General features: G+C 43.9%; 1 protein-coding gene across 3 annotated transcripts in view; it reads left to right on the forward strand.

Annotated features, from left to right (window-relative positions):
* Nucleotides 1-17,091, forward strand: part of KALRN (kalirin RhoGEF kinase) — a 425,990-nt gene that overhangs the window by 361,494 nt on the left and 47,405 nt on the right. For 2 of the 3 annotated variants that reach the window (XM_065750707.1, XM_065750704.1), the window contains 2 exons: nucleotides 2,903-2,932; nucleotides 4,393-4,639. In XM_065750707.1, the coding sequence (XP_065606779.1) occupies nucleotides 2,903-2,932; nucleotides 4,393-4,639 (277 nt within the window). The remainder of the gene's footprint in view (nucleotides 1-2,902; nucleotides 2,933-4,392; nucleotides 4,640-17,091) is intronic. The other variant, XM_065750705.1, reaches the window with a different exon arrangement.

A 17,091-nucleotide genomic window follows, 5' to 3' on the forward strand; every position in this document is an offset into this window, starting at 1 on the left:
AAGTGGATTAGTTCTAGTTTACATCTATTTTAGCAGGAAGGAAGGACAACCTGTGACCTGGTAGGTCTTTTCTGTCTATACTATAATGATAAATGTGCTTCTGGTATTCAGCCTTGCTTCCTCTGGCTTGATGGCTGAAAACTGAACAGATGCAGTGGTGGCCATGCACACATGATGGAAATACCATCACATGGTCATTCTGCACTAACTGGTGCCTGCTGATCACTGGAGCAGCCTGGATATCCCCCCAGCAGGACATGTCCATGTCTGCGACCTTTTGGTGACGCGCATTTCACCATCCCAAAGCTGACAAGCACTCACTTGGGTGCTCCCAAAAGAAAAAGGTCTCATATAGATCACAACAAAACTCACTTACCAGGGTCAGTGTGTTACATAGAAGAGTCCCATCGATGTTTAGAGTTTTGGGAGCAATGTTGTGCAGTAGACAGGGTAACATTCAGTAGGAGGGTGAGCAAGCCCCTGCCCACACTGGTGACATAGAACAGGGCTGTTTTCTAAAACAGATTTGATCTGTTTTAGCACATCCTGATGAAAACATTTACACGCTGCATGGGTCATGATGTTCCCTAGCCCAGGCACAAGTGATTGCAGAGGATGGGAGATGGTTTGCTGGTGTCTGGAAGCAGCCATCACTGCAGCATGGGAGCAGGCTGAGGCTCATGCTAGTGGTACTCAGAACACACTACACATTCACTGTGGGCTGCTTGGAGCCCTCCTGCTTCTACATATTATGAAAAATTTATTCTCAGAAGGGATGGTGATGTACTGGCACCCAGGGAGGCTACCCAGGGAGGTGGGAGAGTCACTATCCGTGGAGCTGTTCAACTGTGGATATGTGGCACTGAGGGATGTGGTCAGTGGGCAGTACGGGTGGTAGGTGGGTGGTTAGACTAGATTATCTTAGAGATCTTTTCCAACCTTAATAATTCTATGATTCTGTTGAGTGATTCTTTCCAGCATTTCACTATTTGGTTCTGCATTTCCTTTTCTTAGTGATTTTCAAACCATTGCTTTCTGTGTCATCCATTCCATTTGTCCCAGTGTCAGATCTTTCACTTCTGCCTTGTGCTCTGCAAAGACCTGCTGCATCATTGTTTTTATTTTAACGTCTTGTGGATTTGGCTGTATAGCACACAGACAGACTGCTGTCTGGGTTTTAAATGTATCCAGACAATGGTTTGAATGGTGGATATTATCACAGGAATGGTAATAGTGAATATTACATGTTAAAATATGAAACCATTTACCTATGAAGTACAACTGTAAGGGCATTCTCTTTTTTCTTTCTTTTTCCAAACTAAATGCAATCCATGTGAGAAGGCAGCAGCCCGTCTGTTGCATGCTCAGAGGGAGAGAGAACCGTGATGTCCTTCTCTGAGGCTGAGAAGTTACTCTCCAAGAATAAATTAAGCCACTAATAGTATGGGGAACACTTCATAGGTGAAAGGATTTCTGTCATCAAGAAGCAGGTCTATTTGCATTATTCCTAAATGGCTGATTAATTGTATACATTTTAGTGTAGCACAGTCTTTCTAGAGAGATTGCTTTGCTGTGGGCTAATTTGGTCAGTACATGTCCTTGGTGGTGTGGTGGTATATAAGACACAGAATAGGCACAGTGAATACCTGGAAGTCCTTTGCAAAAGGAAGAAATTTCCTTTCTGTTCTTTATGGCTAACACCTAAAAATCATCTGTGGGCCCCTACCTGAGCTAACCACATCCATAAAGGGTCCCTGCTTAACTCCTCCTGCCAAAGTTACTGTCTTTCCCTACAAATAAACCATTTTATGTATGTCATCACTCTCCCAGCCACGAGCTGACCAGAGTCTGCTAGAGGGGCTGATCACTTCCAGTTCTCATCACGTTACATAGCTACTTTTAATGAGATGGGGAAAACCAGGAGCTAGTTGGCACCTGCAGGTCATGGAGCACAGCTGCCTCCTCTGGGATATTGCTTACAGGTGTTGCTCGCGTAGAGGCATCCACTGTGTCTCAGGTGTTAAGCTATTTGGTGAGGGACTGGCAGGGGCCCCCAGGTTAAAAAGAAAAAAAAAATGCTTTTGACTGCTCCGGAACATCCTCTGCCCTTACGGTTGTGAACGATGGATTGAGGGCTCCCACCATCTGATCTTGCTGCTGCTTGCCCGGCTGCTGAGCGTCGCACCCAGCGAGCCCCTCCTAAAGCCAAGCGGGAGTGAATTCCTTGCAGCAAATGAGTTAGCGGTGTGATGGCAAACACGGACACCTAGTGGTACTTCAGTGTAGGGCACGGCAGTGCTTGCAGTTTGTCTCTTGGAAGTAGGTGCAAACAGCATTTGTTCATGTTTCTCCCTAAAAGAAAGAGAGAATAGATTATTTTCCGAGAAAATACCACGAATGTTTTACATGGAGGAAAGATAAAATTATTTGGCAAGGATTGTGAAAGAAATAAGTTAAAATTCATGACATCTCGTAAGATTTGTCAGTGTTCTTTAAGGATTTTTCTTGTGTCTTAAATATCTCATACCATACTACATCAAGTCCCATATTGGACCAGAAAATAACTGCAATTTTCAGATTATCCCATAGCAAAGAAACCTTAGCAAATATTATATCAGTATCTTATTCTTCCAATAGCTGTGTGTATTCCAGTTACAAGGAGAGCATGCCAGTGCAATGAATGATGGGTTTGTTGATAAACTGCATAGCTAGGTGCCAGATTAATCTCTTGTATGTTCCATCCTCATTGAGCTCTTTCTGCCAGGATTAATGGTAGCACTCTGCTGAATGGCCTCCAACGGCTGCCATGGTTTGTTGGGGTTTGTTTGTTTTCTTTTTTTTTTTTTTTCTATTTACAAATAATCTTTCAGAGAAATATTTCCTTCTTCTTCCTCCAATCTAGCATTTCGTCTACGGCAGAGACACAGGACAGGTGAGAACCAGTCCTTGTCCACTGTCCCCTTTCTGTAATTGTGTCTATCACAACTGTGAACGGGATTTCTTTCATGCCTGCCTCGTGAGACACACAAACCACAGTGTCACCGAGTGGGGGAAGAGTGTTGTTCCCATGAGAGTGTCCATTTGAGACTGCCTGGCCCACAGTAAGGGACTCAGGTTGTACAGCTCAAGAGTGATGTTTGTAGAAATGGGTTTGCACTCCTAAGGGGCCCACCCATTCCAGCTGATGAGCAGATCCCACTTCTCATTGAGTTCATATTAGGTATTGTACAGCATTTCTCCCGGCTCAGATGGATTTGCAAGTGGTTTATTTAAAAGCATTTTATAACGCACCTTTCTTTAGCTTCATATTCCAAGCAAATGAGGTTTGTGATATTACAGGGCTTTGAATCAGCTCGTTTGCTGCTTGATAACATTTGAATCAGTGAGCTAATTCAATCAATTTTTATATTGGAATGAGGAGTTCAAAGGATCCTGTATGTTCCTGGAAGCAGACAGCACACAGAGAAGGACCCAGACAAGGTCCCCTAATGATAGGAAGGCAGCAAGCAATCCAGATTTGTGCTCACACCTGTTCAGACACCTGCAAATCCAACCCTGAGATCCAAATCTGTAAGAAAACAAGCTTTGTTAACTATGCTGCTTGTGCAGTCGCTTTTTCTGCTTTGTTCTGCTGTACACACAAACGTTTTTATCCAGTCTCTGGTTAAATAGAGACCAAGGTTAAATGGAGACCAGTATCGTTCCTTTCATATCACAGGGTGTGAGGCAGAAGGAAAGCAGCAGGTTGCCAGCACTCAGTACGGATGTAAAATGATACATTTATTCTTAGATACAAATCCTGGAAGTCAGCATATAATCAGTCATTCTACGTTTATATATTTACACCTCTGTTTTCCATCAGACAGCGTGGGAGGAGCTATTCTGATCAGATTTCCCTAATCTCCCAAGTTTGGGAAGAAGAGGGCAATGTTTTTTGTCTTGCAAGAAGTGGTAGCTGTAACCTCACCGTGTGGTGGCATGTGGGAATGTGTTTGGCTTGTGGTGTGAGAGGGAGCTGGATTTGTTCTGCCATGAGGCGCAGTGCCAAAGCTGTTGGCTGAGCTATAGCCAGGCTGGAAAGGCACCCCAGAAACTAAAGACAGAAAACAAAGCTTCTGATGGGCACCCCCAGCTAGAAGATTGTGGCGTTTGAGAGGCTATGGGGTGGGTAGCTTTGATTTCTTACTCAAGCCCAACAGAATGAGTAAAGGAAACAAGGGTCACAACGTGTTGAACTTTGGCAAAAGAAATGATTAACTTGGCTTCTAAGGAGCACAAAGCCTGCCTTTGCCAGTGTAAATATGATGCAAAGATGATTGCTTTCGTTATGCCCTCTCTAACTCCTATTCCTACTCTGTTGTTTTTTTTCACTTTTCCCTTGAATCTGGGCAGCTGTCTGGAGGGTGTGAACTAACCGTGGTGCTCCAGGACTTCACGGCGGGTCACAGCAGTGAGCTGAGCATTCAGGTGGGGCAGACAGTGGAGCTCCTGGAGAGACCAAGCGAAAGGCCGGGCTGGTGCTTGGTGCGGACCACAGAGCGGAGCCCACCGCAGGAGGGCCTGGTCCCCAGCAGCGCTCTCTGCATATCCCATTCCCGCAGCAGCGTGGAGATGGATTGCTTCTTCCCTTCAGGAAAAGGTAGGCGACAGCCGGACAGGTGTTTTCGGATTGTTTTGGATTTCCCCTCTTGTATCATGTAAGCTGCTTGGGCTGCTTTGGCAGTCAGCGTGGGCAAAGGACTGTGTAATTGTGAGTGAGTTTTGTTACTGGGTCTCTGTGAGTCAGCACAGCGCCAGCCCAGCTCCATCCCATGAATCAGTGTTTGTATGTCTGTGTCTTTTGCTGTGTGGCAGTTGTTACTGTTTTGAGATGTAGGGTGAAAATAAGACACAAGGATTGCTTTCAGTGCCTAAAAGCTGAGATGGAGGAAAAAAAGCCAACATGGGGGGAAAAGAACACTGTTTATACACACAAGATGCCCTAAGTTGTGGATATGTTATTTTATGAATTCCACAGTGAATATTAATCCATGGTCATTTACTATACCCTCACTGCCCACTTATGATTGCAAACAAGCCACCAGTGAGTACTTTTACACCAGGCTGACTGGCAAACTGGAGATGGTGAGTGTAATGGTGCAGTGCAAGAGGTAAAGAAGTTTGCAGGGAAACGACCTGCCCTCTCCTACAAATGCCTGCATTGAATGGTGAAATACTGTTTGTCTCTGGTGGTATCTGCGGCCTATTCAGTTGGTGTCATGTTCCAAGTGTTGTGTGTCCCATGCACCACATCCATGCAGCCAGATGCAGGAGGTGCCCCATGTTGCTGGAGTGGAACCTGCTCCATTCAGGGTGGCCAGAGCAGGTCCCCTTAGGGCTGTGTTCCTGCCACAATTAGGGCAAGGGGAACGGCTCCTAGTATTCCACTCCCTGCCTCAAACCTGCAGCCTCAACTGGCTTTATAAAATTGTTTATTTTTTTTTCCCTCTGCATTAGGGGAAGTAGAACTTGATCCTTCTTCGTTTGGACAAGTTAAGCTTGGTGGTTTTGCTTGTTTTGAGAAAAAGCATTGAAACAGTGTTCTCAGTTCCCTGCAGGCAGGGAACAGGGAACAAACAGATCATTGCAAAGGGCCCAGAATCAATTTGCCTTAAAAAAGGACATGAGGGAGGAGAGGGAATGCTGGCTGTCCCCACTGCCTGAGGTGCAAACTCCAGCCTGTCCCACATCACTTAGACCTGCCACACCTGGAGTCTGGCCTGGCCCTTGGCTTCTCCAAAGGCCAGGCAGAGCTCTGAGATCCGCTGCCGCACCTCCCTGCAGATTATAGCCCTGAGTAAACAGGTAAAGCTGAATTTCAGCCAGGCAGAGCCTGGCAAGGCGTGACTCACAAGAAGCACAGGAACATGTCTGCTGGGTTCGGGCTGTGGCATCAGGACATGGGGTGCAGGGAAGCAGGCAGTCCCAAGGAGGATGGAGGCAGGGCAGGGCAGGCATCAGGTGATGGCCCATGTGCTCCTTCTCCTGTCAGGTGCAGTCAGATTGAGGCTGGTCCAGCCATGCATTCATGGCCTTTACTTCCTCCCGTCTCCTTCCGCTGCAGCCTCAGTTTTCCTCCTGCACATACCAAACCTGTGTCAGGGAGCTTCAGCACTAATGGGATCTCCAGAAGTGCTGCTAGAAATTACAAAAATAACTGTCCAGCTCACAGTTTTGGATGGAGTACAGCAAATAGGTTCTTCTGTGTCTAATCAGCTGTCCCTCCACTAGGAGAACAGGAAATTGTTTAAACTGAATAAACAGATGCTTGGAATAAAGAAAGGGGAGTAAGTGTAAAGAGGAAAATGCACTAGCCTCTGGAGCCTGCCAGTCTCATAAGGTGCTGCAAGGATTAGCATCATACATAGCTTCTGGCTATTGAAACTTACGTCCATCTCTGTTTCCAGTATCTTTTGGCATGGTCTGGATTATGAACCCCTTGGTCTAAACTTCCAAAATATGTGGCCTTTCTCTACAATGCAGGGCGAAGGCTGACACATCTTATGTGAACATCAAGTAGTCTTCCCACATGTGTTTCAAATATGTAAAGACATACAGCTGTGGAATAGCTGGATTTTTCTTGCAGTTACCAAAACATACAATTCTTTGCTTTACAAACACTGCAATTTCAAGAATACAAAATATCTGTACTTAAAACTCAGCATTCCAAATGGTAAAATTTGCCAGCTATGATGTAACCGTACTATGTTTTGACAAATAGTTGCATCTTCTTGGTGAAAAATGATAAATTAATGTTTTGTCCTGAATAAATTACAGTGGACTGTAAACATAAAACAGACTTGTGAACACAGGCTCAAAGAAGGGTACCTACAATCCCTAAAATGAGAGAGAAAAGAAGTAGCTGGACCATCAACAGCTGAACAGAACGCTATCCATGAAAGCCACTGGAAATACAAAATCAAAGTTCATGACTTTACATATCCTCTGGCTCTCTTCCTTTTTTTTTTCCTTTCCCTCTATTTCTTTAAAAATAGTAACTAACATAAAATATTACAAAAGGAAAAAGTTGGTGCCAATTTAAGAGAACAGACCCCAAATAGTATGCTTCCTATGTTTTATAATGAAGTGTCTTTGCAGATTTATCCTGTAGTTGTTCAGTAAAGATGTCAAGGACCAGTCTCCCAACCTCCCATTTCTGTCTGTGTTCCTGTAGAGGAAACACACTTGGTTGTTTCCTGACTTGACTACAGCTCCGAGTCCCATAGAGTCCTGCCTGTTCTTGCTTTCCAATGATCTGACAGTGTTTGCAATTACCCTTGTGTAAAAGGGCAAACAGGTTTCTGGGATTCACCTTACGTAAATATCTTAGGAATGACTGAGTAAAAAGAACTGGTCTGCAGCCTCTGTTACTGTGTTTGAAAATTTATGGTTTTTTTTTTTCCTTACTGGCATTCCCTTGAAAGGAGAAAGAAAGACCTGTGGCACCAGGAATGGAGCTCTGTTTGAGTTATCTCATGGGGCTAATTACAGGAAAACTGTGACTTTTATTCCTGTCTCTTTTACTCTGTAATTGAGCTCTAAGGTATTAAACTATAAATTTCAAATTAAGAGAGAAATCTGCACGGATGGAAAGGAACCTAATGAGCTAGTCAATATTCATTAAGCACACTGGCATATTCCTAGTATCAGTCTACTAGCTTCAACTGAGTGATTCTGTATTTGTCCTTGGCCCATGAAATCTCTAGACGAAACTTTGATCTTACAACTCTTGTCCATTCACTCAGCATTGTTGCTGTAAAATCAAAGTCTCAGTGTAATTCAAAGGCTAGTTCTTACAGAAATTCTAAGCAATTTCTATCACCAATGAAAAAAGATGTTAAAACAGCAGGGCTTTATGCCACTAGATTTAAGCTGATGATATGCAAAGGGATCCCATTCAGGGCCTCAAACCAGATCCTGCCTGTGGGATGCTTGTGTATGGTCCATCTCTCTGGAGGAGATGAGGAACATACCGTTTTAAGATTCTACACAAATATCTTGCTGCTCAGGCAGATGGCCGCTTAACAGCAGGGCTTTGGTGGCACTGGTGGGTCCTTGCAACAGCAAATTAAGCAATAGTTGGGTGTCTTCCAACTGAAGAGGGAATATAGACCTCACAAGATGTCTGTTAGCAGGGTGAGCAACTTCCCAGCTGGATCCTATTGGCCTGAGTGCATCAGCTGTGGTACCATTAGACTTTGGGCAGGAGGAACAGTGATTTGGGTGCTGCTCAGGGGACAGGTTCTCCATTTAGAGAACCTACCTGATTCCATGGCCAGAGAGAGCCTGTAGCTGGTGGGGGTGATTTTAGGCTGGGCTGTAAAAGAAAGAAGCAGAGGAATGGATGAATAGAGTCCTGTGAGAAGAATAGTACCAATGAAAGTTACCCTGAAACCTGCATTTTTGTGACCATTCCTTGTGGATAACAGTAGATGAATAAATGAGTTAGCATGCAAAGGCAGTGAGGGTAATGCAGCTCTTGCTGGGTCTGGAAGTCTCTTTCCTCCAGACCCTGATCCCAGAAGAGTATGTAGGGAAAAACGTAACTGTTTCTTCCCATGTCTTGGTTTTTAGGAGCATCGTGGATTTTAATAGGGGAAAAGAATCCAGGCTGCTTTTATGGTGTCCCTGTTCCTGTTGAACATTAAATTGTGATCTACATTGGCTCATGCACTTTCTCTGTTGTGCTTTAAACAATCTTTGTTGCAAAATGTATTCTATAGTAATGATTCCTGATTTCTCGTGAGAGCTGTGTGAGGACGATTCAGAAGTTTTAGTGCACCACTTTAAACCTTTAGTTGTCCTTGTACAGGCTGTGAAATTGTTTTTGTTTTTGAAAGCCTTAATTAAGAGCAGTTGATTAAACTGTTTGTAAGGCTTCAAACTAGAGGAAAGATTTTATTAGGTAGCAGTTAATTTAACTGGCGCATAAGCAGGGGTTTCCATTAAACAATCAATGTTCAGGTTCCCAGTGTCAATATAAATATGCGGTATTTAAATAAAAAAACAAACTCTCGCCTCTGTTCCCAGTACTGTTCCAACAGGGACATTCAGAGTCACAGTTTAATTGTGGTCCTTCAAGAGAGGTCACATGAGCCTCTCCTGCTGGCATTTGAAGCCTCATGTTTCCATGCTACAAGTTCAGGACATGATTTATGTAGAAAAATCCCATCAGGAGTGCTCTTACTGCATTTTCACTCCTTTTCAATTATGATAGAGCAGCTGGAAACCAGTCAGCCAACCTGCATAGTGTAACACAGGAGCCCTCTGTGGGCCAGCACCATGTGCTGCCAGGACCCAGCCTTGGACTACTGCTCTACCATAACATACCTGGAAAAAATAATAATTATAAGACAAAGATGGGTGTGACTCTGTGCAGTTGTGAAAGGAATGGAAATAGAAGGATGGAAGAACTCCAGACTGCTTTACTATTTCAATCAGGCTGCCTTTTCTTTATGTTTGGTTGGGTTTTTTTGTTTGTTTGTATTTTTCTCTCCTGTGTCTCCAGAGGATGGCTGTTTGGCTTCACTGTCATGGCTATTCACAGCTTCTTCCCACCAAATCAAACCTTTCTCCCTTAGTGGGCAGTGGGTGCTCAGGTGCTAGAAAGGTTGGTGATACGTCACTCCCAAATCTACTAATATCTTTTGATCCTTGGATTCTGTACTATCTCTTACCTCATAGTCATCCCATAGTAGAAGTCAGATACCTATAGATTGTCCATTCTTAACACTTTCTCCTGGATTCCGTTATCCGGATGGTGAGGGGGTCTGGAGTGCAAGCCTTATGAGGAGCAGCTGAGGGAGCTAGGATTATTTAGTCTGGAGAAGAAGAGACTCAGGGAAGACCTTATCACTCTCTACTTTTTGCTTTTTCTTTTTTTTTTGCTTCTACTTTTTGCCTACTCTATGCTTTTTATGCATAAAACCATGATAGAATTATGTGGTGTTTTCATTTCTTCACTTCTTTTTTATTTTGGGAGGTGGAGGGTATGGCATTGCTAGATATCTAAAGCTAAGTTCAATCATGTCGATTTGTTTAGGACATATCAGGTACCAGTGAAGTCAATTGCACTTATTGCTTCAGCTGCTCTGTTATCTAATCAAAGCCAAAGTCCTCCAGTGCTCTACCTGAAACGTTATTTTTCTGGAGAAGTACAATTTAGATGATGCTGTGATAAAACAGGAAAGGCTATTTTAGGGGAATTTGCTTTGCTTTTGTTCAGTGGATTTTTATTATTTTAAACACAGGAGTGTTTGTTTAAAAGAGAGAAGGCCTGCAAATTTTCTTGCTTACTTTGCCTTTGCTTCCCCTTCTGACAGGGGGTAAAACTTTATCCACCTAATCCCCAGTCACTTTAACCCCAAGTTTCACTGTACAGTGGCCTTGCTGTATTTTGTACTGAGAAAGTTCAAAGCGGGGGTGGGATTTAAAATGCCTCAGTCAGCTGAGCTCATCAGGAATGCCAAAGAATTCAGCACCTGGTCTGGTAGAGAAACGGGGGAAATTCAGCAGTGATACAGACAGAGCTATAACGCACACCTTCTGAGTCACAAAAGTCGTATCAGAAGGGTTAGGTGTTTGCATACATCAGTGTATGTTGGGCCTGATTCTGCTTATTAATATGGGACCCATCCATCTGCTTTTTCTGCTCTTTCTGCCATCCCTGTCACAGGTCACCCTCACTGTGTGTGTACCAGGAGCAGCTCAGGGAGTACAGCAAACAGGCAGAGTACAGCATTAAGCTGGATGAAATTCAGTAGCTGATATTGCATAAAGGTCAGGGCACCTGAGCTGGCACTCCCTTCTGGTTGCAATATGACAGCTTTATTATTGTGCAACTCATGCTCAGTGCTCTAATGCACAGCTTACAGCACCTCTGGGACCTGTGCCTAATTTGGCTAGGAGGCTTTCAGAAAATTGGGTTTCCTGGTAGCAGGTAGTTTATCGATCACTTGTACCTCTTCATTAATATGCTGGCACCAGTGTGCTAGACTCTGACTGAGTATGGGATAGAATTGCTGCCTATCAGGATAAGAAATCATTCTGTTTTTAGAACCAAATCAGTCAGCCGACTGAAAAACAAGAAAAGCTAGCAGGGAAAGCAGAGAAAGCATCAGCAGAAGTGAAGTGCAGGAACTCAACTCCGTGTGGGTCTGTAGGAAGATAGAAATGTTCATGTTTCAGAGGGTTAGGCACTGCTCTCTGCAGGAGGAGATGGCCACAGTGTATCGCTGCCACACAGCTCCTGTCAGCACTGCACTGGGTGCTGCTCATGAGATGGCTATGTCCAAAAGAATTATCTTCCTTCTCAGGATGAAGAGTCATTTGTTTCCTGTAGATATGTTTGTTGGCTTCTTGGTGAGGCAGTTTTTGGAAGGGAGTACTGTTACTTACTGCAGCGTTTGTGTTATATAGAGATAGTGGCTTGGCTAGTCCAGGGTGGGATGCTCATTAGGCTGGGCACACTGGGCCTTTCCATCGAGAGCTGGAGCTGTAGAGAAGGGAGAGAGGGAAAGCTACTTTTCTGAGTCCCTCCCAGACTCAGCACCACATTTCCTCCCACAGCCTCTGGGGATAACAGGGGTCAGAAATTCTCCGTGGCCTCCTGGATCTCCTGCCTGGCTTCCCAGCTGTCTTTCCAAGTGCTGGGCCATGCAAAAACCTCCTTCCCTGTCTGCATGCTCGCAGATGTAAAGGATGAACTAGATTCTTAGATGAAGTTTGAGGGTGTGGGGAGATGCACAGCCTTCTCCTGCCAGATGACCCATCTGAGAGGGAGCAACCTGGGAGTAGTTCAACTGGGTGTACATGGACAGGTGAGACTGCAATAGTCCCATTTTGCCACCTTGATTTCAAAGATGTGTTGGAAAGGAAACATTTAATTTTTTGTTGTTCGCATATTGAAGTCCCAGCTTTTGGGACATCACAAAGGACAAATATAGTTCTACTAAATAAACCCTATACTTTTGGTTCATTAAGCAGGACCTTTCTGGGGGTGATCTGGGCTGTGCAGCATCCATATTGCCTGGGGAAAAACAGAGAAATCTCCCATCAGCAAGACCCTGTGCAAGGAAAAGCCTGTCCTGCCCGTTCCCCAGTTCTCCCTGTGATCCCAGCATGTGTCCTTTCATAAAACATCTGTGCTCTGCCTTCTCTTACTTGAGCAGGGTCAGAGCAGAGAGTGGGGCCTTTGAAAGGGACTCCATGTGAAGCACTGATTGAGTCTGAGCAGTAGTTGCACTGAGAAAGGACCCAGGCTCCTGCTGTGTACCACTGAGCTTCAGGTAACGAGGTCATATTGGGTATCATACAGTTATCCAAGAGTGGGGACACCTATTACCCTAGCAAGAAGGTGGAGTCGAGTTTGGTTTGCAACATGAGGTTTGTGCTAGCTGTGACCTGAAGCCAGCAGCCATAATATCTCCACGTCTCTGCACCAGTAGTGAAAAACAAGCAGCCTGCAGAAAGGGTATAAAAATAGCTCCTTGAGCAGAATCTATTTCCTCTGCATTTAGTTGTGTGTCTGGAGATCCATGCAGTGCAGTGGGAAGAGGGGAGTTGTTCTGGAGCTCTTGGCCCACTGAGCCAACAGGAAGGTCATCGACCGCCTCTGCTGAAAGAGCGACGGGAGCATGTGGACGGCTTGTGTCTTGTGTTTCCTCTGGGGCTGGACTAAATTTAGCAGATTCACAGAGGGACGTTGGGCTGTAATCCATCTGGGACTGTGGGGGAAGAGTGGGATCTGGGTTGTTTGCCTAACCAGCTTCAATGAGCCACCATTCATTATTATGTCCCTCCTCTGCCTTGCTGAATGTGCTACTCCCTGGTTGCTTGTTTAAAATTTAAGCAGGAGGGAAAAATAAAGACTGCTGGTTCTGCCTTCATACTGGCACAACATCAGTGTAGATGTGCCTTCTAGAGCATCGACTCAAAGGCTGAGCCTGTAGCCTGTGAGAATTGAAGTAATGAACACACTAATGATGAGGGCAAATCTCATTTCAGACTTCCCAAAAGTATTGCCTTCTGATTCTTTCAGCTTCCAGACAGTTAAAGGGATTATTTTTCAATGCAGTATTTACACCTTGCAAGGCCTGCACACTGCTGGGCTGGTCCTTCCGTTGCTAATCTTAAACAAATATTTTACAAGCATGTTTTGAAGTGAATTAGCTCTGCTAAAAATCCCTTTTCCCTGACCAGTCTGAGGCACAGCTAGGCAAACTGAAACTCAAAGCACATGTGCATTAAATAATGTATTTCAAGTAATTGAAATTATGTTTCTGTATATCTGCTTCAGCACGCTGCACAGATTTGATGTATTGATACTGACACAAGAAGCCTGATTCTCCTGTCATTTACACAAGCATTTTGTCAGAGCAGTTATTCCCAGGTCACACATTTTGCAAGAATATCCCAAATCCATGTCAGATTTGCTTCAGATTAATCCCAAATTCTAGAAAGTAGAGTTAATATTATTGTCACTGTGATGGATCTCACAGTCAGTGCCAGAAGGTTATTTATGTAAATGCGAGTGTAATTTTCCCATTCATATTAATTAGCCTAGTAAAAGATATTACCTCCTCTTGCAAATGCTGCCTTGCTTGAACTCCAGAATTGATTTTTTCTTTTCTTTAAGGTGGGCAAAGTCCATTTGTGAAAGTTGCTCACACACTGCAGTAAAGATTGGGATAGCTTCTAGTCTCTGTAAAGGTGTGCAGTCCAACAGAAGCAGTAGTAACACTCTATCCGAGATTTGCTCATAAAAAAGGCAACTGTGATTCTATCTCTTCAGCAGCACCATTTTTAGCTCGTATTTGCTGATGACCACCACATTCATGAAGTAGGCCTGGTGCTCCATGTTTCTCACCAAGAACTTTTAGCTGTCTGATGCTAAATTAAACATTTTTGTTGCCCTTTGCTTTTGCAAGCCAAAGAGATCAAAAGTTAGATAGTAGAATCCAGTGTTCATATTTCAAAGGCATTATTCTATTTTCTAGATTAGGGAGGAAGACTGAAATCTCTCAACTCAAGGTACTTCTTATTCATAGATAGTTTATAAAAGTATTTTTAGGTATTTTAGGTCTTATACTCCTTTCAGACTGTACCCAGCTCTGTACTTTTTCTGCAGATTTCACATATCTTCAGGTTTTTAAGTTAACAGTTGCATTTTGCCAAGGAACGTATAACCAGTTTCCTTGGAAATCTATGGGAATTGCATTTAGGTATCAGAGAACAGAATCCAGCCTTAAGAGCCAAATGTCATTCTTCAGAAAAGCACTGACGAATTTATTAACTCTACAGGACTCTTACTCAGTGACTTAAGAACATTTTTCCTTCCACTGACTGCGAAATACAAATTAAGTTCCATGCAGTGTGAAGGAATCCAACTGCTCTTGCTGCAAAGGAAGGCCATTCTAAGCTGTGAAAGAGCTTAGATGGCAGGAGAAGGGCACTCTTCACCTCAGTGGTCTTCATGGCCATTGCACATCTGCCCAGACAAATCTGCTGTAGTTGTGGTACGCAGACATGCTGCTGCATCACAGGAGAACTGCTTCACACATTGACTTCACCTGGAAGCTATGCAGTGGTCAGTCTGCTGTAACCTATCCTTACATGCAAAGAAGTGTCTTTCTGCATGCCAAAATGCAAAAGCGCACTTTCTACTTCTTATCAGCCATCATAAAACTTGCAAAAGGACATGCAGGCACACCACAGATGGGCCTGAGATCAGCAGCACTGGGGGCTGGCGCTCCTCCCTGCAGAGTGAAAGATAACCCTCTGGGTGGAAGCAGCTATTTTGTCTCACATAGGGAGACTGAATCTCTTGGAGCATCAGACATGTACACCATGCCTGCCTGAGCAGTCAGCATCTGCCACGGTGAGTGGGAGCACTAAAACTAAGAGACAGCACAGGTGATGCATCCGTCATGTACCCTGAGGCTCTTGCAGTAAATTCCTCCTAATAACAACCAGAGAACCAAGGCAGATCAAGGAGCTGATCTGGGTTAAAGTTAACTTTTTTTTTTCTTTCCATCTTAGGCTAATTTTAACCTGGATCCTTGTGTGGCTCAGATTCACTGTGAAGCTGCACAAACATTTCTATTGGCACAGGGAAAGGCGTAGCACCTGGGAGAGACAGAAAAGGCAACAATGGGTTTTGGCAGGGCAGCTGGCACTCAGATTCAGAGTGCTCATGGAACGATCATGTAATGTGGAGCTGTTACACACCCAGAAGTCAGCTGAATGTAGGAATTACAAACTGCTCCAAGACACCATGTACTTATCCCTCTCACAGACAGACAACGGGTTTTTCCTTCTTGCAGTGACTGGAAATGCTGATGTGTAGAAGTTCAGCTTTCGGACTGACACTCACTCACTGACATCCCCCAGAGCAGCATTTCTGCACAGGACATCAGCAGAAATCCTACCTGCCAGACAGCTAGCATCCTAGAAACAGTCATTGCTATTCTGTGAGCAGAGGATACTCTGCATTGATACAAACAGAAAGGTTGTTTTCAAGCCAGTCAATCCACAAACTGATAAAAATAGCTTTAAACCTAGTTTTTTAATTCTCCTCTCCATAGGCTGCCTATTATTTGTGTTCTTTTTATTTATACCCTCTGTACATTCTAATAACAGCTTTACAGATTATTTTATGCTCATCTTAGATCTGGTACTATAAACCAGAAAGTCCTGCCATCCTAAACATTGCCTGGTAAGAATTCTTCTACATTCCCTTTGTACCCTAAAACAAAGGAAAGAAGAAAATATATTTAATACAATAATTCAGCCCAAGAAAATAAAGGATTTTTCAGTACTGACATTGAATTTTATTTCAAATTCCAATTCAGTTCTTCCAGACAGGCCAAACAGAGAGAGGTTCTTCTCAAATTAGCAAATGGTGTGTGCCAGTTCTTTAATTTTTCTTTTTGTTTACCTTGAGTCATAATTGTATTGGATACTGGATGGGAGGATGAATGATGAACAAAGCTTTTAGCTCACTGCAAAACTTCTCAGGAAAGTTGACTGAATAGTCTTCTACCAGAAACAAAATGAAAGAAATCAAAAACATAAAGGAACAAACAAAAAGAGTTTCTATAAGGAAGGAGAAATGTCATTTAAAGAGAAATTAGTTGTGGTTTCCAGCATTCAAATAGAACAACCTCAGGCAAGTTGGGGCAGGCCAGTCAGGAATACTTCTGTTACACCAGTAGTCTGTAGTTGATGGAACAACTCACCTTTGTTGTGCTCCAGTGGGTGAGGCTCCTGTTTGTCTTGGAAAGCAGACCATGATGGGCTGAGATAGGCTCATGATTTCTCCACTGAGCCCCAACACAGAGCGAGAGGAGCCAAAACACGTCCAAAGAGCAGTGTTTTAGTGCTTTGTGTCTTCCATCTCTGGTTATTGCTGTAACTCCCAACAATATATATCTCTGCTTTAATGGAGATAAGTGCTTCAGGAAATGAGCACAAAAGCTGCTTAAAAATCTTATTTCATTATTTTTTGCTTAAGGTTTTGTGTGGTGGTTTTTATTCTCACCAGGAGCTTTTTCTGGATGTGTCCACCATCCAGCCTAGTTCTTCAGAAACTGTGTGACAGTACTGCCAGGAGACAGCACATGGCTCCACTTATTGGAGCCCATACATCAAACTGGTTTGTGAGGGGAGGCATCTGCAGCTCCTCTGGTGGTTCTGCTGGCAGGTTGGAGGAATCCTACCTGCAAGTCTTTGCCAGAAGGACGCTCCCTTTCCTGAGCAGTAGAGCCTGCATTGAGGTGTTGGAGGAAGAGGGCCGCACACTGCCTGCTGACTGTTTTCTTAAGCAGCTCTCTGGCAGAATCTATTTAGGAAGTATGATGTATGTAGTGGAACTGGTCCTGTGACCAGCAAGCCAGAGCAAGTGGACAATGCAGGAGTCTGTCCTGGGATATCTGAGAGTCAAAGTTAGTCTCAAGGTCCAACTGTTCTGCAGATCTGTTCTTCTGAGATTAGGTAACAGTCTCTTAGGCTGTATCTACATGAATATCTAGGGATAACTCTAAGTTCACAGAA

Source organism: Cyrtonyx montezumae, unplaced genomic scaffold, assembly GCF_038088225.1.
Source record: "Cyrtonyx montezumae isolate F1298 unplaced genomic scaffold, pur_monq_1.0 scaffold_7, whole genome shotgun sequence".
In the NCBI taxonomy this organism is placed as follows: domain Eukaryota; kingdom Metazoa; phylum Chordata; class Aves; order Galliformes; family Odontophoridae; genus Cyrtonyx; species Cyrtonyx montezumae.